The sequence below is a fragment of the Plutella xylostella genome, chromosome 14, assembly GCF_932276165.1.
Source record: "Plutella xylostella chromosome 14, ilPluXylo3.1, whole genome shotgun sequence".
Taxonomy (NCBI): Eukaryota; Metazoa; Arthropoda; class Insecta; order Lepidoptera; family Plutellidae; genus Plutella; species Plutella xylostella.
The window spans coordinates 9,437,663-9,464,956 of NC_063994.1; the positions used below are offsets into that span (position 1 = coordinate 9,437,663).

General features: G+C 37.0%; 1 protein-coding gene across 1 annotated transcript; it reads right to left on the reverse strand.

Annotated features, from left to right (window-relative positions):
- Window positions 1-4,611: 4,611 nt before the first annotated feature.
- LOC105389207 lies at window positions 4,612-8,605 on the reverse strand. The gene is made up of 4 exons (XM_038120623.2): window positions 8,429-8,605; window positions 7,538-7,695; window positions 4,975-5,100; window positions 4,612-4,726 (listed from the first exon to the last, which is right to left on the reverse strand). Exons 1-4 carry the CDS (start codon window positions 8,508-8,510, stop codon window positions 4,625-4,627), a joined length of 468 nt encoding a protein of 155 aa, XP_037976551.2. The 5' UTR covers window positions 8,511-8,605; the 3' UTR covers window positions 4,612-4,624.
- Window positions 8,606-27,294: the final 18,689 nt, after the last annotated feature.

A 27,294-nucleotide genomic window follows, 5' to 3' on the forward strand; every position in this document is an offset into this window, starting at 1 on the left:
AGTTACTTTGGGCCATAGGGCTCGATGACTCTGGCATAGTTTAATAGCTATACTAGTTGGCGAGTTAAAAAAACTAGCGAGTGAGCGATAAGGGATTTTCAATTGGATAGTTAGAATCTGATTGAAAAAAACCCAATTGCTGCACCTGGCTCTCTCGAATGGAATCTTTATTAAGGTTTCCTCACGATGTTTTTCTTCACCGTAAGAGCGATGGTATACATTGTACTTAAACTCTAAAGAACTCATCGGTACATGTCAGGGCCTGAATTCGAAGCCGCATCTGAAGCGTGAGAAGCGGGGGAGAAGCTTACCCGATTGAGCCATTACCGTTTAGATAGATAAATAGATAGAATACACTTTATTTGTACACCAACAAAGAATAATAAGATTAACAAATTTCAACTTAATTAGGGTACAATGGCGGTCTTATCACTAAAAGCGATCTCTGCCAGACAACCTTTGGATGGAGGGAATAAGAGATTAAGATTGGGTTATTTATACTAACATAACATAAAACTAATTTGAACGTCACTTCGTGAAACGCAAATGCTATCCGCACAAGCATTCACGCCTTTCCACGGATAATAGAATAGCTAAGCTACTTAAAATAGCTGTTTTTTTATGACGCCATTTTTAAGCTAACGTAAACAAAGGAGATAGGTCTGTTGCCGCTTACTTAGCACTTCGATGTCGGTGTAAAATTAAAGGGAGTTTCTTTTCGGGGAAAGAATTTCGTGTAAACGGTTTACTAAAAAAGTATTTATCTTTCTTCGGTGCTTTTTTGGGTATCATTTTTGATATTTGAGGATAGTAATGCTGCATTTTCCTAACCTTTTGGCAGCTAAAGCTTTTGCAGGAAGTGGCTGAAATATTGCCACCATATTTTAACTTTATCCTATTCGTAGACAATGACAGCAACAATTTTATTCCTCAGATGACACTTATCTGACTATTGAAAAATCAGCCCTAAGGCATGCCAGCGTAACTTTACCAGTTTAAACAAAGTCCTTGGTTTAAAGTTATTACAGCCTTTATTTGACGTAAACCACACAAAATTCCCGGTTTTTTTTTCTCTATAATCTCGATGCTTTGAAGGTAGAGTAAATAATTATCAGTGCACTAACAACTCCCTTTAAAGATTGGGAAACTTTTTCAACAAGTTACTCGTACTTCTAACACACTGCACGTACGTACATCAAACGAAATTTCCAGTTAGTGAAAGCACTTTATGCCTCCTTTAATCTATAAACAAATAACTCTGTTTACAAGAGTGTAGCTAAAAAAAGCATTTTGTGTTGAAAGTCATACTACAATTTTCGGGTGTTGAATTTAAGTATCATGAACTTATAAGAAAAGTAGTAAGTAGTTATAGTATGAGATAGTTCATACACTCACGGGCAATGAAAAAGTTCCAGCGACAATAGCACCAAATCACCTACACCTAAACGGAAAATACTCTACCAGATATTAGCAGACTTTGATCAAATCCTAATCCTAACTAATATTATAAATGCGAAAGTAACTGTGTCTGTCTGTCTGTCTGTCTGTCTGTTACTCTTTCACGCCAAAACTACTGAACGGATTTGAATGAAATTTGGTATACATACCGTCTAGACCCTGGGAAAGAACATAGGCTACTTTTTATCCCGGAATTCCCACGGGAAAACTATTTAAGGCGAAGCGAAGCGCGCGGGAACAGCTAGTTCTAAATAAATGTTTTAAAAAATTATGGTCATTTTGGTGTCGATATTTTGTTAGTGGAACTATTTCATAGCTCTTGAGTGTACAAAATGATATCGAGTGGATTTATGCGCGTCCTAACTTGCGCGATGCATTACTTGTTGATACTCATAACAAAACTGACGATATTTTGGTAACTCGGCCAACTTAATCCCATTTAATTATAATTTATAAGTAGGATTAAAGTGAGTAATTATTCTGAGATCGCGTGACGAGGTGTGAGGCGGTATCGCCGGTTGCCCCAATCCGCTAGCGTGGGGCTTCTTTGTGACCTATGAGCGTAAAGGGCTATCTTTATTATTTTAACCTCTGACTGTAGTAGTTAGTTAGTCATATATATATTGTTTAGCAGTTTTATTTACAAAAGCACAATACAATAAAGTTCAATAAACAGACACATAGTTTTGCCAAACCGTGAGGTTCGTTGGCAGAAATCCCCTCGCTTTTTATTATTACTAATTTATTATTTATTTTATCTGGGTATTTTATCCTACTGCATAAATATTAATATAAACGTGCACAAAGAACAACGTGTGAAAAACCTTTTCTAACAGTCAACCCACAGGTTATCAGATACACAAAATTATCTCCGCACTGATGAAATTCTAAGCAAAATTAGTAATTACATAAAAAAAAAATTAGATTTGTTTAACTCTAAAATCACTCAATATGTAGTAGGCTTTCAACTTAAACTTCTTTCGATAGACATCTATTTTGGCTGTGTGCCAAGTCTCATAACTTATTTTATAGGTACTTGCATTTCTTTGGGTTCTGTCTGGTGCCGAAGTAAGCAATCGTTTTATTACGCCACCCTTGTAGACATTATTGAATGGAGTGGCTAAATCGGTCTCAGATAATAACCACATCTTAATGGGATAGTTTTGTATTCTAGAATTGGTTGGCTATTATGTTTCCTGACTAATATTTTGCTGTAAAGATTTCGGTATATTTCCGCTTATCTTTCATAATCAGTTTGTCACCGGTAAACTGAACAAGAGAATATTCTTCAACAGAGACAAGATTATCTATTCTTGGACCAACAGAGCGCCTACCTCAGCTACTGCAACACCCAGGCTTGCTGCTCTAGTTTAGAGGGAGTCGGGAGCTAGGCTGGCTGAGCTGAATTTAAGGTGGCATTTACAAAGGTTCCACTCGAGAGAGCCACGTACAGGAACTTCGCCCCCCTCTCTGAATAGAATAGAATATAATATTCTTCATATAATCAGTACAGCAGTGCCAGTAGGTAGGTATACTGCCCGTTTGTCAAGATTGTCTTTGGTTTCTAACAAATAAGTAATTCATGAAGTTCCTGCAAAGTTTTATCATTATTTTATTTTACGATAAACAAACTTAAGTATTTATTAGGTTGCCGTGTCAAACAAAGTTACAGAAAGTGGAATAAATTATGGAGTGTATTAGCCGCAGCCATAATGTGAAATACAGTACCGTGAGCAAAAGAACTTTTAGATTCGAATTCGATTCTGTTTTCAAAAATGGTTTGAGTATTTTATTTCTAAAAGTGAACGATAGGGGCCAAAACGGGATAAAAGACAATGTTGCAAAGTCACTCTCTGTAATTATGATTTAGGCAGTGAAAGCATGTCTTTTATCCCACAGGTAGCCATTATCCAGACATTATAAAACAGACCCTTAGCATAACATTTACTGCCAGATTGTGTTTAGATAAGCCTACTAAAGAAACAATTATATATAAGTACCAAGTCTCTACCGTTGGCTTGCATTGGCAGAGCAACAACTTGAGCCCAAGTTATGTTCCAAACTTAGGGCACGAGAAATGTGCGTGCTTGTATGGGAATGCCCAGAATCTCTTTATGCGACTAAAGCGGCGTTCACATTATGAGGACCGAGTTACTATTTAACTCCCGTCGGAAAAAGAAGGGTGTTATAAGATTACCCTTTTATTTTTAGTTTGATTGGTAATGTTACTCCGACTCTTCTTAGCTATATTTTATCAAAATCTTGGCCGATAGCATAATAGTTATACGACTTTTAGTGTTGAATGTCAGAGATATAATGTTGGTAAGGTTATTAATGCGAGAGCTCTCGGGCAACGACGACTAGAGAGGAATCCTGTTCTTGTTATATTTTCATACGAGAGGAACTACTACAGCATACTTTTTCAGGATCGGTGACATTATGTTGATTTATCTGTTGTTATTATTTTAGAGTGCTGACTTTTTACATTTTGCTTTCTTTGCGCTCGCTCACTCTACGCAATGTGCAGTGTAACGCGCCCTTAGAAAAATCAACTATCGCACACTATACCAGGCGCAGCCGCAGGAAGCCGCATTGTCATATAAAATAAAACGATCTACAGCGAATTTGCCATTCTAATGTGCACGACCCTTTATGGTGTAAATCCCGCTTTAGGCGGAAGGCCATACCTCCAATGCACAAAGTTAGTTCAGTCACATTGTAATACTTAGTTAAGTAGGTAACATGTTTGCACAACATCTTGATAAATCTGTTCACGTGTAGGGTAGAATAAACGTGGACTTGACCTGTATTAATTAATTACTACTTAGAAGGTACATACTTAGACAAATATTCACGGTAAGAGATTCTTTTGTAAGGTCTTTGTTACAGATTGCTTATAATTGCTATCATCATCATCACAACCCATCACGTCCCCGCTGCTGGTGTACGGGTCTCCTTCCAAGGAAGGGTTTAGGCCTAGTCCACCACGCTGGCCAAGTGCGGGTTGTTGGACCCCAAAACAAGCAAGTTTGTGCTGATTCAATTGTCGGGTAAAGTGGGCAACCCGACTGTCAGAGGTTTCAAAGCTGCCTGAAGGCCTCTGACTGCTGCCGAAACTAAAGATATCTCCGTAAAAACAAACAATAATAGATGGTAAAGGTAATGTTTAATTTACTCTCTTGTTGAAATGTAGTTCGGGTGCGTATTTGAAGATGCAGGCGGTGATCTCGTTCCCCAGCTGGCACGGCGTAGCTTCCTTGTGGTTCACCTGTGGAGGAAATAATAGAGTAGATAAAATCTGTCCTCTTTAGGATATTAATATGAAATGTAGCTAAGAAGTGAGGGCCAAAAAGAAACAAAAATCAAACTGCTAAAAAAAAGGAGCTGCCTAACTGCTGACTGAGCAGGACAGTAATATAATTATTAAATTTCGTTTAAATGTTTGGTGCAAGTCTCTATACTCTCTATAAGATTGTATACGTTTTATGCCAATTATAAAAAATGCCGTATACCTACCTCTTGGTCACAGTTGTCAGCGACTGACTTCATGTGTTCCAGCTTCTTCTTGTTCGCCATCACGAGAGGTGTAATCAAGGTCAGGAATCCAGATTTTGAGTACTTGTCGTTTTTAACAATGCCAATCTTTAAATACAAGACAAAGCAACTGTTAAAACTACACCCTAGATTAAAAGGACAATTAAAAAAAATATAGTTAAGCGACCACCGTTCGGCATCGTACTCAACGGACGAATCGCATTCAGTATTCTATGTATAAAAATTCACACAAGTGCGTTCACATTGTCGATGCTATTTCTCCATACATTTATGACAATCCGATTGGTCCTATACGTTTCCGTACGTATAGGACCAATCGGATTGTCATAAATATATAGGTAAAGCGTCCACCTTAAAAATATTAGCGAGGGCAGGCAATCTCTAAGCTATATTCAAACTACTTACATACATATTTACGATTATATTATTATAGAGTTCTTACAAAGTATTATCAGATTACTGCTTGATATTTGAGTAATTTTACCAACAGTAACATTAAAAATATTACGCAAACGTCTAGCAGTTGTAATATTGTAGCATCGTATTTAAAAGATTCTAAATTTAGCAAAATGTAAATAGAATATAAATTATCAAAAGCAATGTGTTAGTTCTATCAAATTTTGCCAGATTTACCATACATACATACACCGGCCTGTCTCCCAGAGGGGTAGTCAGAGACTAAACTCAAACTCAAACTCAAATTTTTTTATTCATCGTACAAATATAAAATTTTCTGATGAACGTCAATTTTTACAAATTACTCTCCGTTCGGATAAGGGGGGGCTCTTTCTGTCTAAGGAGAAGAACGGAGGCAAGAAACTCCTGAGCCATCTTTTCAAAAAAAGACTTAAAACTAGTTGGTATACAATACATATAAGCTTAATAATTATTATTATAATAATATGAGCAGAGCTAACTACTTATCACAGCCAAGCATTAACGTCCTCTAAGTAATCATCAATTTTATAATAAGCTTTTTTACTGAGTTTCTCTTTAATGTAACACTTAAACTTATTCTCTGGCATTTGAGCAACTTCTGCTGGAAGCTTATTATAAAATCTAATACAGTACCCTAAAAACGATTTATTAACTTTCGCCAGACGCATCGCTGGAAAAGCCAGCTTATGCTTGTTCCTAGTATTAATGTCATGATTACTGCCAATTGTATCAAAAGTTGAAATATTCTTTCGTACATACATTAAATTGGAAAAAATGAACTGACATGGAACTGTAAGGATGTTAATTTCTTTAAATAGTTCTCTCAATGAATCCCTGGAACCAAGTTTGTATATAGAGCGGATGGCTCTTTTCTGTAATACAAATATAGTTTCAATATCAGCTGCTCTACCCCAAAGCAAAATGCCATACGATAATAAGCTGTGGAAATAACTAAAGTAAACTAATCTGGCGGTTTCAACGTCGGTCAGCTGTCTAATTTTCCGTACAGCAAAAGCTGCGGAGCTCAACCTTCCAGACAATTTTTCAATGTGAGGTCCCCACTGTAACTTTGAATCTATAGTCATCCCAAGAAAGACAGTATCATTAACTAGGTCCAATTTATTCCCATCTAGAATAATGTTAGTATCGCATTGTCTAACATTCGGCAGTGTAAATTTAATACATTTCTTTTTCTTAGAATTCAATAGAAGATTATTAACGGTAAACCAATCGTGTATGTCAGATAGAATTGAATTAATTTCATTAAAATTATTTTCTCTTCTTTTAACTTTAAAAAGCAAAGAAGTATCGTCAGCAAATAAAACTATATTAGTCAATTTTTCAACCATAAAAGGCAAGTCATTAATATAAATGAGGAATAAAAATGGTCCTAGAATAGATCCTTGAGGGACGCCTATTTTTACATGAGCCCCCTGTGATTTAGTATTGTTAATATCGACCCTTTGTTGTCTCTTGTCTAAATATGAAGATATCAAATCTAAAGCCTTTCCTCCTATTCCATAGTATCTAAGTTTCGAAATTAAAGTCTGATGGTCTACACAATCAAACGCCTTCGACAGATCACAGAAGACTCCAATAGCATCGTGATGGTCTTCCCAGGCGTCAAATATGTGCTTAATCAACGCAGTACCGGCATCGGATGTTGATTTGCCTTTTGTAAAACTATGGACCTCCATGTGCCACGATTCCTAAGCTTCCTCTACATTCATAGTTCTCCTCAAATAGGCGACATACCCAAGACGAGCATTAGGAGTTTCCGAAACCGACGAGCCTGTATCAGTTTTACTCCTTATTTTATAAGGAACATGACATACCTTGTTCAAGAGACACTTGACGACGCAAGCGGCGGTCTCCGGGAACGGCGGGTCTCCGCGGAGCTGCTCCAGGTCGCGCTCGGCGGCGCCCACCTGCCCTTTACGCACTACTGACTGTTAGATGTGTATCCTAGATGTGTGTCCTAGATGTGTATCCTAGGTGTGTATCCTAGATGTGTATCCTTGATGTGTATCCTAGATGTGTATCCTAGATGTGTATCCTAAATTCTAGAGTAACCTGCTGATGATACCTTGTTCAAGAGACACTTGACGACGCAAGCGGCCTTCTCCGGGAACGGCGGGTCTCCGCGGAGGTGCTCGAGGTCGCTGTCGGCGGCGCCCACCTGCGCCGAGCAGCCGCGCGCCGTCGCCACCAGCCCTTTGCGTACCACTGAGGTTATTGGACTCTCTGGGAAGTCAACATAATCAACGTTAAGACTTAATAAGGAAAGGGAAAAGCAAAGGAAGAAAGAAAAGGGAAAATAGTTCTCACCTTATATTGAACTCTACGTAGGTACGTTAAATTACGGACAAAAAGCAACGAAAAAAATTGTATCGCCATGCCTTATTAAGGCTTAAAAACACCGACATTTACCACAAAAAGTTGCATAACTTTTGAACGGCTAAGCCGATTTAGGCAAAATATAGCTAAGCATACTTTGACTCAAAGAAAACCAATCACAAATCGGTTCCGCGGTTTGGTACCATACGCTACCTTATACATATACTCAGATGCAATGACACGTTAAATTTATGACATCCCTCTTTTACATGTTTAAACAGGGGTAAAGGTTGACTATAGCACTATGATTTGTTTAGGTACACTAATAACAATAGTTCATATATAATAAATTTAGAGTTCCTTTATAATATAAAAATTATTTCCTCATAAATACTACACAACAGCGCAACGAATGGGCTAAAGTTTTCTAGAAACTTTTATAAAGAAAATGCATTTATTGCATACGTCTTGTCAACCTGTTTTATGTTTTATCAGTAAACCACCTGGACCTAGCTAGCAAATAATTTTGAAATCTAATAATTAATCTAAAATTAAAAAAAACATATTTTTTTTGAGTTACCAAGTGATTTTAAAATTAAAAAACGATATAGGTATATAATTATTTAAGATATAGACTTACCATTATGACTTTCACATTTTGCAACAGAAATCAAAATGAAATCCAAAACTGAAATTAAAATGAATCGACTTCCCACAAACATTCCGAAACGAGCTCTTTGTGCAACAGAATAATGGTTACAGAATTACTATGTGAGTTATAATGGAAATAATAACGATATTATCCAAATGATAAACATCCATGAGTAGATTACAATTAGGCAAATGCATGACTGATCGTTGCGAGGGATAGTAACATAACCATAATAATAATCGAGAGTGGATAATTATTTTTATGTTTAATAAATTATACAAATCACAATCGTATAGCCTGAGGCCTTCGGGCAGCTTGAAAACATTAAATTTGACAGTCGCTTTGCCCACTTACTGCCAGTTTCAATAACTCTATCTATCGATAGCTGACAACTACTTTCATATGATTTTGACAGAATGATTCTTTTTATGTGTCAAAATGCGTATGATAGTCAGCCATAGAACAACGCGGACTCGGATGTACCCTCGGGAAGCGTCATAGCGATCTTTCTTGGTACAAAAAAGTCTGCCAATTTTTGCGGGGGGAAATTATACCGTTTACCTTGATTATGTCTCATGGGACATGACATTATGAGTTTTAATTCCTAGCAATAAGGGTTATGTGAAGAGACATTTAATTATAAACACAGTATCGTCATTCTTTCTCGCCATGGATGTAACAATTATCGATAGGCGTTATCGATTAATTCCAGATCATGTGTTGAAAATAATAATTTTAAATTAATGAAATTATCAATGATTAACATATGAAGCATTTATTTATATAACTAATCTATTAAAGTTTTTTCTTAAAATAAAGAATGTGGATGAAATGTTTCCAAAAAAGTTAACCATATGATTTGCTTGTCAAACTAAACATTTTATTGCTATACGAGTAAAATGGTTTGTCTGCTCCATAGAAAGTTGGTTGGATTTTTACATCTTGAATTTCCTGAAAGTGATGACCAAAAACTATTCAGAATGACCCCCTAGTCAACCCTGTCGGCTTACGTTCACCACTTTTGTAATATAACGAATATCAGAGCAATTTTATGAAAAATGAAATAAATTATGTGTAACCTCCTTTAACTGTGACCTTTTTTTCGATAAGCACATATTTACATACCGGTACATCACTATGGCATTTTTCTGACATTGGAAATTGAGACTGCAACTAGTTTTTATAAATCGGTGGGCCTTTCTGGCCCACTACCCCGGCAGAGGGGAACGTCTGCCTATTTCGTCTCCAGACCATTCATACTCAATGCTGTCAGCTATCGATAGATAGAGTATTGAAACTAGCAGTTACCCGACAAATCTCTCAGCACAAGCTTGCTTGTGTTGGGGTCCACCAACCCACACAAGACCCGTGCGGTGGACTAGGCCTAAACACTTCCTTCATTGGAAGGAGACCCGTGCCCCAGCAGTGGGGACGTGATGGGTTGCATGGATGGCACATTGCTGTACTATTCCACGGACAATCGACTGTTTAACATTAGACGAAATGTACATTCTGCAAAAGAGATATATATACCACCTCAGTACAAACACTCAAATTTTACCACAGACGGTTGATACGTGCCGTGATAGCATGAGAAATACTTAACCTTTAGAGATTGTTTGTTTGTACGATAAAATATTATTTGATTCATCTATCTTCCCTCTATGAGTCTTAGAGGATCAGACTGTTTGCGCTGGGGTGGCATCTTTTTGGTGACTGTACCACCTCATTTTGCCATAATCTCTTACTGCCAGTTTCTAAAACTCTATCTATCTATAACTGGTAGTTACTTTCATGCGATTTTGACTGATTGTTACTTTTGATTATGTCAAAATCGTATGAAAGTAACTACCAGTAATGGATAGATAGAGTTATAGAAACCGGCAGTTAGTTTAGCTGGTTACTTGGGCATACGGAATATAATACTATCTGAACATAAATATTCTTCCACCTAAAGGTTGTCTTGAAAAAATCGCTTTTAGTGATAAGACCGCCTTTTTTGTACCTATGTGTTTATATTTAAGCTTTGTATAATCTATTCTTGTGTACAAATAAAGAATATTCTATCTATCTATCTATCTACGAGGTACCTCAGCTATTATACCGTGTATAATAATGTGTGGACATCTCACACACTTCCATCCGACCCCAAGCAAGTCAGAGCCTGTAATATGGATATCGGACAGCTGATATATTTACACAGTTACATACCAGTACATGAAAACTGGTCCGGCCGGGGGTCTAACCGGGGACCTTCATTATAGCAGTTAGACTTGGTTGCTTATTATGACGATACAATCACCCTGGAACGACACTCATAAAATTATATCCTCTATTCAACCCTAGAGGTGAAACTTCATAATTCACAGTTAGATCCACGTATATGAACATGTAAAAGAATCCTATACCGACTGTGCCAGACGTTGATGGATGCACTATCGGATACCCGTAATGTGTCCCATACGTTACCGACGGTCGCTATTTTGTTACACTGAAAGCTATGGACACAGCTCACGCATAGCATGTGAGATAAATCAGTTGTTTTGTTGACTGAGAATCAAGTTATCAATATTATTGTAACATGAATACGCGTAAATATACATTTAGTTTGTTCCATTACGCTATTGAAGCGTCCGTTGTCGAGCTAGCTTCAGTGATCGTAACTGATCATTGAAGTTAAGCAACAACATGCATGCACATTCTGCCTACCCAGTTAGGGATATTGTTGACTATGCCTAAATGTCAGTAGAAAATAAAGGCGTCAATACAAATGGAGGTAATTTTGCTGTCCTAGCCTATTGCCCATTCGTAGATAAGTGTGCTTATTACCATTTTTGTCGCATAAAGCCATAAACAAACGGCATTATGGGAACTATCGTATAACGGACGTGCTATACTGGCCGGAACTTCGGAGGATTATTGTAGAGACATCACTTCGACTTCATTGTTTATATTGTATCTACATACCAACGTAGGTATCAAGAAAATTAGTGGAAAATAAAATCTACTTTACATAGTAAGAAAAGATTCTTTACATAATATGTGTATCAACTCTCATTAATAGGTGTCGGGCCTAATACCCATATTACAGGCTCTGCCTTGCTTTTGGTTGGATGGCCGTGTGTGAGATGTCCCCTCATAATAATTATTTATATTTATCTTTCATTGCTCGTGAGTGTATAAAGCGTAGTGCCATCGTTTCTGTATTCATGCTGTTTACAGGGTGAACAATAATATCCGCGCACTATTTTATCACTGCCTTTCATTTCCGCCTCTCCTTCACTCGAACACAACGGTGCAATGGACTGTGGCTGTTTTAAATATTGACCTGCACATTATTAGCTTATTTATTTCTTTATTTATTAACACACTTTATTGTGCTTATTGGAAATATACAAAGGGTTTGTACAGGGTTGAAGGCGTGTTAAATTACAATATGTATTGATCGCTCTGTAATAAAATTGTTTGTCGCGTGTATTGTACCTATTTTGGTTTATTATTAATATTATACATTATTTATTGCAAATAGAACAAATAAGTACAAAGGGGAATTTAATGCCAGTAGCATTCTGTACCAGTTAACCTTTGGTGATGTCGTGATAGGTAGTGCGATAGGCAGAGAGGAGCGAAGTCAGTGATGTCATAATGTATTATTAAGTATACTTACTAAATTACTAGAACATTGCTTTATAATCGGTATTTCGGTAAATATGACCAGCCCACTGCCACTTCAGCTTGTAGATTTTAAGGGGCATTTAAAATACAATAACTACATTATATTATTACCTGCTATTCTCGTTCATATCATGTAGCATTATTATTTTGTACTCTTCAATATCATACACATGCCAAAAAAAGTATGCTGCAAAGAAACCTTGAATTTTGTAAGGAAGTCATAAAAGCGAAACGTGCCCGTAAGAAACTCATGGGGCGAACAGACAAATCACTTGTTTACACGAAAAGTACCGGGTTCGATGCTCGACGGTGCTCAGTCAGCGAAAAAACTCAATAACCGTGATAATGCTCGGGTGACTAGGTTAAAGTGAAAATTAAGATATCGCTTACGTATATTTTTGCGCTGAATGGTATGAAAAAAATGGAATGGAAGATTTTTTGGATTGGGTTTATATGATGATATGGTGATAAAGCACCAAATTACTCTTTAACTTCTGTAATATTGAAGTTTATTTAGCAGTGAGTCAGAAGATTACTGAGTAAGTAAATATTTTGTTAAAAATTTAAATATTTATTATTTCGTCTATACATTTTTTTCAAGAAATATCTTATGACCAAAAGTTAAGTAGGCTTAAACCCTTCCCTGGAAGAAGACCCGTGCCCCAGCAGTGGGGATATGATGATAAGTACACCGTGACACAAGTGAGGATAGTGGGTTAGCCAAGAAAGCGCCCGTGATTCCCCATCTCTTATACTTACTATTGCAACACCATCTACCCCTATATGTTTACGAGTGTATCTCCTTCCACAAACTACAGAATCAGTTTCTCAACACACATACGTAAATAAACCTTTGTACCCTCAACATTCCACATGCCGTCTCACAACACGGGACTAGGTTACTCAACTCCATTGTCCTTTTGTAAGCGACTTGCCTCTGGAGTACGTTTTGTCTCAACGAGGACAATTCTGGTCTTCAACTTTTGTCTTCTTTGTGACAATCTGGCGTTGTGTCGAAGTTCGTAGTTTCTTTCACTGTTGACTCGACGCAGTGTTGCTAAGAAAAAGTGTGGACTGTGACATTGTTGTTTTAAAGTGATTTTGTTTTGTTCTTGCGTCCGTGTTTTGTTTTTGCTTTGATGAGGGTCTGTTTTACGATTTGCAGTTTTCATGAAGTGCTGGATAAAGTTTTTCATTGCCAAATTCACGGAGAGTCAAATAATAAATGAAATCTGATGGAGTTTAGGAATCGGCTAAGGCTTCTCAAATAATTGTCTTTCGCACTTAACTCAAAGGGTTAAAGTTCAAAACAAGCCGGGATCCATAATTATATCGTATGGCCTATTGAGGATACAGGAGCACATTGTATACCCGACTTACGACTCCAAGAAGTCTGAAATTTGTAAAAAAAAAACAGCAACAACATACTAAAATTAAATATCTACTCAACGAATACCATCTATAAACTTCTGGAAGTTTTACGGTAAGGTTTCACCTTGTTTAGCGTCTTAATTCGTGTGCAGCAATTTACCTTTGCCTACCCTCTACTGTTACCGATAGAAGTTATTGGTTATAAAATATTATGCTCAACTGTTTAAATAAATTATGTACAGATTTTCACAAAATGGTCGCCGAGACCTCAAAACGCAGCGACCACAAAGGAAATCAGTAAATGGTGTGGTTATTTTATGCTTCAGGCCCTTCTGGGAATTCATTTACAGTAAAATCATTATTCAGACTCGTTAATTTATATTTAGGGAATAAAACAACAATGCACAGGAAAATACTGTAAGTACTCATCCTAAAACGGCGATACAGCAGCTCTCTATCACGTGATTACAAAAACATTTTCCCACGGATAAAGAGCGAAAAAAATACATACAGTCACCTAGGTGCAAAATCCTCATTTTCCTTAGGGTTGTGTACATAATAATATTACTAAGTGCCAAGCTAAGTCAAATTTTACTCCACATTTCTTTAAGCCCCTAGGGCGTTCCAAGTGGGTAAGTAATTTTTATTAAACGCAATATATTTGAGCATTAGCTTCCATATCTCTGTCGCATTCAGCTTGAGTTAGCATATTTCTTTAATCTCGTAAGTCTACTAAGCATAAACCCTGCTTACGAACTCCAATAAACGCACAGGCTAGTAACTGAACTAAGAAATTATTTCTCAGCGTTTCTTTTAAAGACTGCAGGTTTTTTTTTATGCTCTGCTTCTTTTGAATGTGGTTTTTGTAATTAAGTCTATGTGGCTACACATAAACTGAATTATACTATTTTTTTAAATAGTTTATTAATACAGACAATTATAAATATATAATCTTTAAGCTGGAATATGTACAAACATATACATAACATAGTGTAGCAAGTAGCAACACTGCTAGTAGCTAACCCCAAATTGAATATTAAACTATGTATAAAACCACTTCATATAGGGGCAACCAAACCACATGTCAACATTGCTCTGATTTGCACCGACTAATACGTCATAGAATTGATGTATGTACTTGCATATGCCTATGTATTCATAATAATTTAATAATATTATGTTGTGGCTGCAATTTTTATCTTATATATTACATTTAACAGCGCATCAGAATATAACCAACTAAATACGTAAATATTTTGATCAAATTCTAAATTAACACACAACACACGCACTCACGCCTTGTACTAATGTACTCCCTTACGGGGTAGGCAGAGGTGCATTGCTGCACCCACTTTTTGCCAGAGTGTTATGTTAGTCCCAATGTCACTAACCACTACGCCATTCGGTCGTCAAAATCCTAATCCTACCTAATATCCTAATCCTAATATCCTAATAATATTATAAATGCGAAAGTAACTGTGTCTGTCTGTCTGTCTGTTACTCTTTCACGCCAAAACTACTGAACGGATTTGAATGAAATTTGGTATACATATGGTCTAGACCCTGAGAAAGAACATAGGCTACTTTTTATCCCGGAATTCCCACGGGAAAATCTTTTTAAGGCGAAGCGAAGCTCGCGGGCACAGCTACTTAAATTATATAAAAATATTTGGTGTCGATATTTTGTGAGTGGAACTTTTTCATTGCTCGTGAGTGTTGTATTATATACTTACTGTTGTTGTTGTATTATATACTGCAGTCCACAATAATTCAGCAGCTCAAAGATGCAGTAACTAGTTGTTCATCTGGAGGAACCTTTGTTATGCAGAACTAACTATGCCATTTTGTTTCCTATGTGAATGGTGTTTACTTTGAGTCAAGTGTATTGGCCGATTCTACCATGCGTATGTAACGCCATAGATAGAGTGTCAGTGCAAAAGAAATGTCTTGACTAATAACACCCCACTTCTATCACTGAGTTCTTATTTTGAATTAGCTGTTCCCGCGAGCTTCGCTTCGCCTTAAAAAAATTTCCCGTGGGAATTCCGGGATAAAAAGTAGCCTATGTTCTTTCTCAGGGTCTAGACCATATGTATACCAAATTTAATTCAAATCCGTTCAGTAGTTTTGGCGTGAAAGAGTATCAGACAGACAGACAGATAGACAGACAGACAGACAGACACAGTTACTTTCGCATTTATAATATTAGTTAGGATTAGTTAGGATTAGCTAGGTTAGGAGATTTGTGACTTTATTCATTGTTACAATGGCTCTCATTAGGTTGAACTTAAACGGTTAAATGTGGACACTTACGGTGGGACTGGTTCACAAACTGAAGGTCACTCAGCGAGCTATGGAAAGAGCTATGCTTGGAGTCTCTCTGAAAGATCGCATCCGGAACGAAGTAATCCGACAGAGAACTAAAGTCACCGAAATAGCTCACCGAGTTAGTAAGCTTAAGTGGCAGTGGGCTGGTCACATCTGTCGAAGAGCCGATAAACCGATGGAGTAAACGTGTTCTGGAGTGGAGGCCGTGACTAGGCAAACGTAGTGTGGGACGCCCTTCGGCTAGATGGGGTGACGTCTTGCCAAAGGTGGCTGCCTGGTTATGATTGGAAGCGGATAGCTAAAGATCGCATCCAGTGGCGTGCTTTGGGAGAGGTCTAGGTCCAGCAGTGGACTGCTATAGGCTAATGATGAGGTTGAACTGAAAACGGTTTGACAGTTAACAAAATGCGGACTGTTTCTAGCTTTTTGTTTTTGTATGTGATACTATGTTTCGTTCATATACCTATCGTAGTTAATCTAAGAGACTTACAAACTTTCACTTTTACCATACGAGTATTAAACGTCCTCGAATAATACGTGAGGCCAATGCAGCGTTCCCCTACTATGGCAATTGACATAAAATGGCGAATGAGGCTATGTAAAGTGGACGCATGTGGGCAATCCGGCGCGGTCGTAATGGTCTAGTAATCTGGCATCAGTTCGGATAAAAAAACATTTTGTTTCTCGTGTGGATGCATTTGCCCATGATCCCCTTTTTGAGTGACGCTTTGAGGATTATAGCTGTTACAAAATATGTAACAGCAAGCTTAAATGGTTTGCAACAATCAATGTAAGCCCGTTCAATCAATAGGTGCAGAAACGAAAGGGTTACTCTACCTTTACGAAAATAGAACGTGGGCTGTCGACTAATCGTTATTTTTATTGCAAAGATAATTAATGTCTAGTTAAGGTTAACGCATTGACTTATTTTTATTTATTTAAACGCAGTATAATAATTTTGAAAAATTGGAACATTTTTAACTGCATTTTTCTACCATTTCGCACCCGGCAATAAAAATGAAAGTAACATTTTTAATTACACGTAACTATTTATATTTATTTTCCGCCGGGGCGCACTAAAACACGATGAGAATAGTTTTATTTTGTAAAGAACCGTTTTCTTCTCATTTAATTAAAAGCACTGGCGATTTAATGCGGGGACGAGAGGGCGGCGTGAAAAAAAATACATACAACTTTTCCTTACTTCCTAGTTCTTCAGTTATCTTTAATCCTGAATGCTACAAAAATGTAAATAGTGGAGGAAAACCGGTCGCAGCGCCATTTATTGCTCCTTTTGTAATGAAAAACGCGGGTAAGATTAAAAACTTGGTACTCGGTGGCTGTTGGGAAGATTTTCATATTTCTTACTCGGCGCGACTCCTGCAACTGAGACTGTGGACTCAAAAGGCCAATAACTGTTCAAAGGTGCCATTGCATCCGAAGATGTTACCTAATTAAAACAACATTACATGTGTAATGTAGTTACAAAAGACTATTTTTTAAGCCCCGACGGAAAAAGAGGAGTGTTATTTATAAATTTAGACGACCGAATGGCGTAGTGGTTAGTGACCTGACTACTGAGCCGATGGTCCCGGGTTCGATTCCCGGCCGGGGCAGATATTTGTTTAAAACACATATATTTGTTCTCGGGTCTTGGATGTGCCCGTAAAATGGCAATAGGCCCGCCCCCTATTACATTGGGACTAACATAACACACACCTCTGCCTACCCCGCAAGCGAGTACATTAGTACAAGGCGTGAGTGCGTGTTTTTTTAGGGTTCCGTAGCCAAAATGGCAAAAACGGAACCCTTATAGTTTCGTCATGTCCGTCTGTCCGTCTGTCCGTCTGTCCGTCTGTCACAGCCGATTTACTCAGAAACTATAAGTACTACAGTGATGAAATTTGATGGGAATATGTGTTGTATGAACCGCTACAAAAATATGACACTAAATAGTAAAAAAAAGAATTGGGGGTGGGGCCCCCCATACATGTAACTGAGGGATGAAATTTTTTTTTTCGATGTACATACCCGTGTGGGGTATCAATGGAAAGGTCTTTTAAAATGATATAAAGTTTTCTAAAAAACATTTTTCTTAAAGTGAACGGTTTTTGAGATATCAGCTCTCAAAGTCGTAAAAAGTATGTCCCCCCCCCCTCTATTTTTATAACTACGGGGTATAAAATTCTAAAAAAAATAGAGGTGATGCATGCTAATTAATTCTTTCAACGATTTTTGGTTTGATCAAAGTATCTCTTATAGTTTTTGAGATAGATTGATTTAACTGTAATATTATATTTGCTGCTACGGAACCCTTTGTGCGCGAGCCCGACTCGCACTTGGCCGGTTTTATTTTTTTACTTTTTATTTATAAATTTAATGAAAGAGCTGCTTCCCACTTCGTTTGTCGTCATGTGAGTTTCCTGTCAGATTACCGTCATAATAAGTAGCCTGTGTGACTCAGGAGTCTCAGGACTGCAATATCCAATATCAAGGTCATACAAAGTGCTTGTATCTTATTTATTTAAAAAAAACTGTTTTACTCGTACACTCTACCATAGACAAAATGTATTATTAATAATTTTATTTTTCATTTTAAATTTTATCTGGTCGCAATATAAACAAATAATGCTTAATGTAGGCATTATAATAATTGCGGTATATTTACTCCATGCAAATATCTTACCACGTGAGAGCAAATTGAAGCGATAACGTAAACAAATAAATTGATTCATTACATTCAGCTTTTGCCCTTTGATCAGACCACAGGCAAATCAAATATTTTTCTTTTCCGCAATACAAACTTACAAATTAAACTTCACCGGACGCGGAGCTAAATCAACATTGTATTAATTCGATAAAAAGCCAGATTTCAGCCGTTTCAATGTTTTGATTTCGTACGTTTTGAAGCCCTCAATTAAATGGAAAAAAATACTTTAACAAAGTATTTGGGATTTTCTGAATTAGAGTTCTATCTAACAAGGTATTTTACATTCACAAGTCTTATGTACCTATAATTCTTGATGTCTATCTTTTTGATACTATAGTTTAGATGAAAGTTAGTAAATGTAAAATGTAAACATAAAAATGTGGAATCTTGTCTATATTTTCAGGCGGTTTCGGAAAGTTTCCACACGTAGGTACTTGCTTCAATCTGTAAGAACAGCAAGTATGCTAGATGGACCACTGTCTTCAAGATATCTCTTTTACGTTATGTCGAAACGCTTACCCGCAAGAAAAGTTAAGCGGATATTTAGAACGGTAGTTACATTTTGAAGGAGGAGAACCCGGGAACTTCAGCATAGCAGTCAGGGTCACTTTAATATAACCACTACACCATTCGTCGTCAGCATTAAACCTCCATTTAGTGACTCAAAATGGTCGCAACAGGGGAACCTGAGACCACTGTGCGCAGAAGCAGAGCTTCCACTACGAAACCACAGAAGCTTTTTTTTATGATTTATTTATTAATACTTTAATCACGAAATTTACAAAAGGTACCTAGATGATCAATGTGGACTTAATGCTAAAAGCAATTTCTACCATTGAACCATGTAACCTACAGCATGTGTCTCGCATCCGACGCCATATTTTCGTCACACATCACGTATCCGGGGTCGAACTTGCCCCCAAATTGGCGCCCATTGTTGCCAACTAATGTTAGTTATGAACTGAACTCGAAGTTCACAGTCTGCGTGGTCGCCGCCATTGTCTTAAGGGCAATTAAAGACGTGAGCAGCTTGGCTAAATTGCCTGTTTCGTTTTTAAAGCGACGTATTTGCTCGATTAGGTTTGCGTTTTTGAACAGTTGGACTGGTTTTTTTGAAGACTTCCGATGTTTTATACCTATATACAGAGTGTGGGGTTTTACCAGTAAGTATACGTATTATAGTATAGTTACGATTTTATAGATAAGTAAGTAAGAAAAAGAGGTAATGGTAGGGAATACAAAAAATAACAGAGACAATGATAATCAGAGATTTTCGAATCACATTTGCGAACAGTCAAAATTAGTCAATACGTTTTCTATTATTATTATTGAATTCTTTATTGCACAAATATATAATAAATTCACAAAAGGTGGGCTTAATGCTAAGAGCATTTTCTACCAGCCAACCTAAGGGAGGTACAATATTCTATACTCGCACAATAAAATTTATACTGCACGAATCTGTCATTTTAGACTATTTATAGAAGAGTAGAAATACTCTTTTGTAAGTACTATGTTTTTTGTCTATTAAAACTTAGGTATAAACTATTATAATCTCATACGTTATATTTTTGCTAAAAATCGATGGCTTATTGTAGTCTTCCACCATTATACTACTCGTAATAAAAATATAGTAGTGCGAAGTTAAAGGAAACGTCATCCCGCGCGACCAAACGATGACAGATATTGTATTAACTCCATCAATATTGTGTCAAGGAAGTGGTTTGTTCCAATATGGGGACGGTGTTGACTTTCATTTGAGGTGTGACATATGGGTCAAATAAGATTCATAGTAAAGATATGAAATACTGTGAAATACTTACTTCTTACTTTTATATTTTTGGCTCTGGCTATGGCTGGCTGATAGGTTCACATGAGTACAAATGTACAGCGAAAAGAGGACTCTCAAGCGCCACCTATGACTATACCCCTTCGGAGATAGCGATCGTGAGGATATTTATGCAGTACGTTACATACATACATTCATATTCACTCACGACTGTAATCCTCGAAGGGGTAGTCAGAGGTGACTCACAAGCGAGTCACCCACTTTTCGCAGCACATTTGTACTCACGTGATAGGTTGCGAACCACATCGCCGTTTTGGGATAAGTACAATGCACTTAGGATACACATCTAGAATATAGATGTGCAGGTTTCCTCACGATGTTTTCCATCACCGTAAGAGCACATGGTATTATTGTGTGCCAGGATTTGACCCCACAGCCTCTCGATTGAGAGGACGAGGCCTTATACATTACGCCACCACCTTTCTTTTATGCAGTACGTATTTATCCTAATCCTAACTAATATTATAAATGCGAAAGTAACTGTGTCTGTCTGTCTGTCTGTCTGTCTGTTACTCTTTCACGCCAAAACTACTGAACCGATTTGAATGAAATTTGGTGTACATACGGTCTAGACCCTGGGAAAGAACATAGACTACTTTTTATCCCGGAATTCCCACGGGAAAACTTATTAAGGCGAAGCGAAGCGCGTGGGAACAGCTAGTGTAAAAATAATAACCGGAATCCAGCTGAAACCCCAACTATTTTTGATTGCCATGTGGAAAGGCTTTGCCCCCGCCGCGACCGACCGATAGCAATTATTTTTGCGGTGCGTCCGCTCAGCCGGGAACACCAGCCACGCCGGTGTTCACTTGTTCAAGTAGCTTGAATGCAACGACGCAATTATATCCGTGACATTCCAGTTACCTAGCACATGATGGGCCCTCTAGAGGTGCAAAACAAGACGTGACAAAAATCTTGTTATGGGGAAGATAATGAATTTTTAGTATGGAAGAAACTCTGAAATCGATATAAAATCCAGCCTGTACTGTATAGTGCATGGTGCAGGCAGTTTGTGTTTGTTATACGATTTATACCACATGCTCATACAGTAATGGAAAACATCGTGATGTTACGTACGCATTTACATAAAATAGGTGATTCCGCCTATCCGTACCAGCGTGGTGGGACAAATCACAAAGGCTGCCAGTAACAACATCGCAGATTTTAAAATAGCTTTATACGTTCACTTGAAAGAAATAGAACTTGAACACAAAACAGTGTAAACAAGGCATCAGATAATACGTAAAAAACACATTCCAGCACCATAACAGCATCCCTTACTATAATGGCAGTATTAATTCTTAAGAAAACGCTGTAAAACGATTTTATCGAGGCCGGCCCAGTTTTATGGTTTGTTTCGTTGTCTTTTTATATTTATATTCGCATTTTTTACATCTGACGACCTACTTGTCGGTACTAACATTGAGTGTCAATAATAAATTACCTACTTTTTGCCATAACAGTTCCTACTTCCTTGTTTTACTTAAATTTTGCTTTCCGAATCAATTGACTATAACCTACATTTAATACGTATAATAAAAAAAAATAGGATAAATATTAATTTTCGAAAACCTGTTTCCAGTCGAAGAACGCGTAAAATTAAGCCACAAAAGAATCAATGGTCAAAACCCAAAGCCATTTCAGCACCATTAAATACCGACCACAGAGGACCCCCTAGCTTAGGAAAAGCGAAGTTTCAGCGCTCTACAACACAAAGTACAACTTTATCTCGGTGTATTAAGCATACCTATTGCATAACAGCTTAAGTTCGTCATTTTTTGTGAAGCTAAAGTAACCCTTTCTGGGTAGGACACCCTTATTTGTAATCTTTACGGATGCACGTCGGTAATGGGGGGTTGTTTTAGACCGCACAAATGACATCATTCGCGGAATCCCACTGAGTAATCGCTATCCTTTATGTTTTCTGTTTTCAGCCCGTTGGGAAAAGGTATTGTAAGATTGGTGTGTGTATTAATTTGTCTTGTTGTGGCCTCCTAGCGATGGGTTTTCTGTGTTCCAAAATGTATAATAATTGAACAATAAAATTGTTTTACGATTTTGAGATGGTGGTCTTGTAATGATTAGAGTTAAATAATGAAAGATTTTTAGAATAATTATCAAGTCGCAATAATGAATCAAGAACCTAAGTAAGAAAAATGGCTTTTACATTAGGAGAATAGCTACCTTATATTCCATTACGAAAATAGTTCATACCTTTCCTTTTTGTTCGTACCAAGCTTAATGAATATTATTAATTTGAAGGCATTTAAGCTTTTTGCTAATGTGAAATTATATTCTTCACTCAAGGGCCTTCAACTCACAAGTGAATCCTTGAATTTCTCGTCAAAATCTAACATAATTGAGATAATTACATAAGTAATGAAATAAGGTATACTTATAATGTAGAGTATAATTAACCTCTCTAGAACCGTGGTGGTATAACGGATAAGGTATCTTTCACTCTGTCAAGGGGCCTTGAGTTCAAATCCTGGCGAGAACTAGGTATATAAATATTAGAACACCTACGCAGATAATAGAATAAGTAAGAAATTTCTAAAAACATTTTATTTAAAATTTTTACGCCATATACGTTTATATTTGGCATATTATTGGCAATATTCATATACGCTGTTATAATGTACTTCCTTCCATATTGCAGATGGCGTCATTAAGCTAGCATTTTCCCTTTTTTACGAGTAATTTTGTGCTATGTCTCTTGAAATTGTGCAATGTCCATTGCTCGGGAGTATACAAAACACTATAGATATTTTCGCAAATATGTACCTACTTACTGAAATATCTTTAATGATATTATTAAAGGGTAAGACAAACAAGTAAATAGGTCGACAGCAAATCTGACCTAAATCTTGCCATAACTAGACTTTCTTCCTATATTATTATTATGTGGAATATATAGAAAGATTGCCTACAAATGTCGTATCAAAAACAAATAAAATATTGAAATTCCTTAGCAGATTTTTAAATTCTATACCTATAAGTACCTACAATATGCTTAAAGGTTTTCGAATAACGAAATATTGGAGTGATATACGTTATATTCCTATGTTAAATTTTGACAAAAATAAATTAATCTGTTATTTTTTTTTACAGTGACTCCATGTATTTTATCTCACAGGTAGCCACTAACCAGACATCGTGAAATAGGGCCTTAATGTTGTGGGGTTTAATTAAGGATTCATTTGGCAGCCAGTGACATGTCGTTTTATGACAAATCCATAGAAACTAGTATTGAATGCGACAAGTCATCTGAGTCCGCCGCAAAATGGCACCTTTTACCAAGGTATATTCATTCATTCATTCAGTCATTTTGTCCCCTATTTGAGTGTCGCAGTGCCATATATTTTCATACTCTACAGTCGTAAGCCGCGCACGGCGTACAGTGCTCCAAAATTGATAATGCGCATAGAAATCTTTGACAGATCGGTTGTTTTCGATTATGTGACACATGATATTGACTCCTATTTCTTTCGAACAAGGTGCAAAATGCAAGTGTTTTTTTAAGGCTCTTACGATTTAATGATTCGGGTTTGAAGATCTGCATGTGCATTATTAATTTTGGACAAGTGTACGACTGTCGCGATGCACGGAATGGTACCTTTATAGTAACTTTCATTCTAATTCATTCGTAAACTGCAGACATAAATACGTAGACGACGCCTGCGCTTCGGCCACATATCAAGATACATTCTGAAACTAACTTTAAAACGTCACAACTCCCCGACAAGCGCCTGTGTCAATGTAAAGTGATACTTAGGGTTGACACAAAATTTCATTACTTTAAATATAAAATTAAAACAAAACCTTAATAAATTTGGCGTCGGTTCTATCGCTTTAATTAATGAATGCTTAAGATTTTACCTTATTTACTTACATACACAGTGATTTACCGAATCACTCATAAACTGATTTTATAACAACTGGAAAACATAGTGAACAGTGATGATCTATTTTCATACACGTATCAATACAAGCAATAATTAAATACAATTTCAAACAGTTCTGCCTGTAGTGGCAACCCTCATTAGTTTCAAACTTCACCTGGCAAGTTGAATTCTCCTGTCGGTGAACAACAAATAAAGGCTTCCGATTTGCAGTCACGGCTTGTTTAGAGGCTGTAAACACATGAATCAATCGAGTGATTACCTGATTTAAGACCAGGAGGCCTAACAGTACCCAAAACGATAAAACTTAAAAAATTAGTTCGCGATCAGGGCTTGGTCGATCGAAAAAAAAATACGCGGTTTTGAACGGGACCTCAAAGAATTGTCATGTCCATTGTATGGAGAAAAAGCGTTGGCAATCCCGATGAAGTGGACGCACTTGTGTAAATTATAATATATAAAGCTGGATTACCACTGATCTACTGACTGACATAGTAGTTCTCCCAGAAGGAGTCATTTTTTATATTAAAATGTTGCACGCACTTGTGTGAATTTCTATACCAAGAATACTGCATGCGATGCGCCCTTTATGTACGATACTGTAAGGACTGATTCACACACTGTTTGCAGACGTAGGTACATTGCTAAAAGCTTGTTGTATATTATTTGCAAAACCTTGAATCTGCCATACATACTCAGCAATGTACGTCTACTCAACACTCGCACTAAACAGTGTTTAAATCAGCCTAAAGGTGGACGCATGTTTACCTATACTGAACTCGGCTGTTAATCCGGCTTCTACTCTACCATCGATCGCCAATAACACTCCCCAGATCCCTACCTATCTCAAGCGAAATATGACGGAGCCTCTCAAAATGAAAAGGTGGTATAAAATATTTCTAGCTGATTAATTTTAATCGCGCCAGGCTGCTGCTCGCGACTAATTGCCTTGGCACCTGAGCGCGCCGGTGAGCTATATATCTAATGCCACTGTTCTGCTAACTGTATTGATTATCCGGGCCATGGAAATGAGAGGTGTTGACAGTGAAAGTTATTACAAAATATATGTTAACAATAATGCTTCTAAATAAACACACAAAGGCACATTTGATACGTTGCCCAAATAGACTTATTTCGTTCAATTTTGAGTAAAATAATAGAAAAAAAAAACTTATAACACCTCTCTTTTTCATTGGGGGTTAGAAATAACATTTAACACCCGAGTCTTACAGACAAATATGTGCTCCGTCCGAGGATTGAACCTGGGACCGTTGGCATAGTAGAAAGAGTCGTCCCAAAGATAGTTTCATCAGCCTATTGCAGTTTATCCATATCCATAGCAAAAAGTCCCTGCAGGAAAGCAATTTCTCTCTATAAGGGTACATTATTGTAAAGTGACAAAAGTATTTTATGTTATGTAAATAGAAATATTATATATTCGCACTGTCAGCACAGGTAATTTACTTAACATACTTAGTAGAATCGGCCCCTGAGGCATCTTGAAGCCCCGTAGGATCTAAGGATTAATTTTAGAGCGTGCTAATAACCTTCGATGTTTACAGAACAGACCCTATTGGGGATAAATGCCCCATATTTGGGACTAAATGCCCCTTCTGAGACTAAGTGCCCCAAAACGGGAACGCTGCTGTAACATTGTGATAAGACTTTGTTATTTATTTGTCTTCCAGGTATCTATCTACACAGTAAAGTAATTTACTGATTGCTTTCCTTACTAAGAACAGGTAATATAATTACTCAACAAAGACAGTTGCTTATAACACAGGATGGCCCATTCAGATGAAAATAGAATAGAAAAGGTCTTTTTTACATGCACAAACTTAGGATATCACAAAGAGATCCCACAGAACCAAATGTCACTATAGTTTGTTAGTAGATTGGTTAGTATCCTGTGTTTGCAAACCGTAACAATATAGATTTTAGTTGGACAATAAAAAACTCATTCATAGATTTTAAGTATACACTACGCAGTCAGGGTGCTAAAACAGTGTTACTGACATAAATGACCTAAAAAATGCTTAAGTATAAACATATAGATACCATACATGTTGCCTAGTGTAGATGACAGTGATAATGTTGAAATACTGTTTAATTCTCCACCACAATGCTACATTACTATCATTTAATTGTACGTAATGTTATTTATCTGTCGTCCATAAATGCTTTTTCATTTTCGTAAACAAAAGTAAAAAAAATATGCAATATCTTATCACACCTCACTGAAGATTTCGAGAACTTGATCCCTGAAACTCCGAGATTGGAATCAGAACTTTACGATGTGAAGGGTCCTCGCAATCTTTTGTTGTTGTTCATAAAACCGCGACTATCGGGAGCCGACAAATTTTATACCACACCCTGTAGAGAGCGGCGTTGTTAGCGGCAAATACGGTTTTATGATTTTGTCTGGTCATTGCCGGTGTTGTGACGTTGTTTTGTTATGCATTTTTCTATTGGTATTCATATTTGATTGTAAAATCGAGACTTGATAATGCACTTGCGAGCAATGAAAAAGTTCCCAACCACCCAATTAAACACCGGTGTAGCGCTGTCAAACGTCTGATAAATGTATCAAATAATAGTGCCAATTTCTCAATAGTCGGATAGAGCATAACCAGGTATTAGTGGTTGACTTTGGACACATCTGTCAAGAATTTTATATGGGGATGACGTATAATTGATAAACAATCCCTGGTCGGTTAGTTAACCGACAATGGAGAAATTGGGGCAGAAATTAGTTTTAAACACTTTGTTTAACAAAGTTTAAAGATTTTTTTGTGGTAGTTGTAAATAAAAAAAATAATACAACGTAGCGAACGTTTTAAGTTAGGTAATATTTTGAATTTTTCATGCGCTGTTAAATGTTCTTCAACATTGCAGACGGCATCATTACACCCTGTCCCACTTTTCTCGCCTCCCACCCCATCCGTCCATCCCATCTTTTGTATATTCATTCGTAAATTCAAAGGAAACATCTGTCCCTATCTAATTTACTACAAAAACA

Excerpts from the sequence above, each read along its gene's own strand:
- LOC105389207 (XM_038120623.2), bottom strand. The coding sequence starts at position 8,510 with ATGTTTGTGGGAAGTCGATTCATTTTAATTTCAGTTTTGGATTTCATT. Across the intron at positions 5,101-7,537 it reads TCAAGTGTCTCTTGAACAAG|ATTGGCATTGTTAAAAACGA; the intron begins GTATCATCAGCA and ends TTGTATTTAAAG. Across the intron at positions 4,727-4,974 it reads CTGACAACTGTGACCAAGAG|GTGAACCACAAGGAAGCTAC; the intron begins GTAGGTATACGG and ends TTTCCTCCACAG.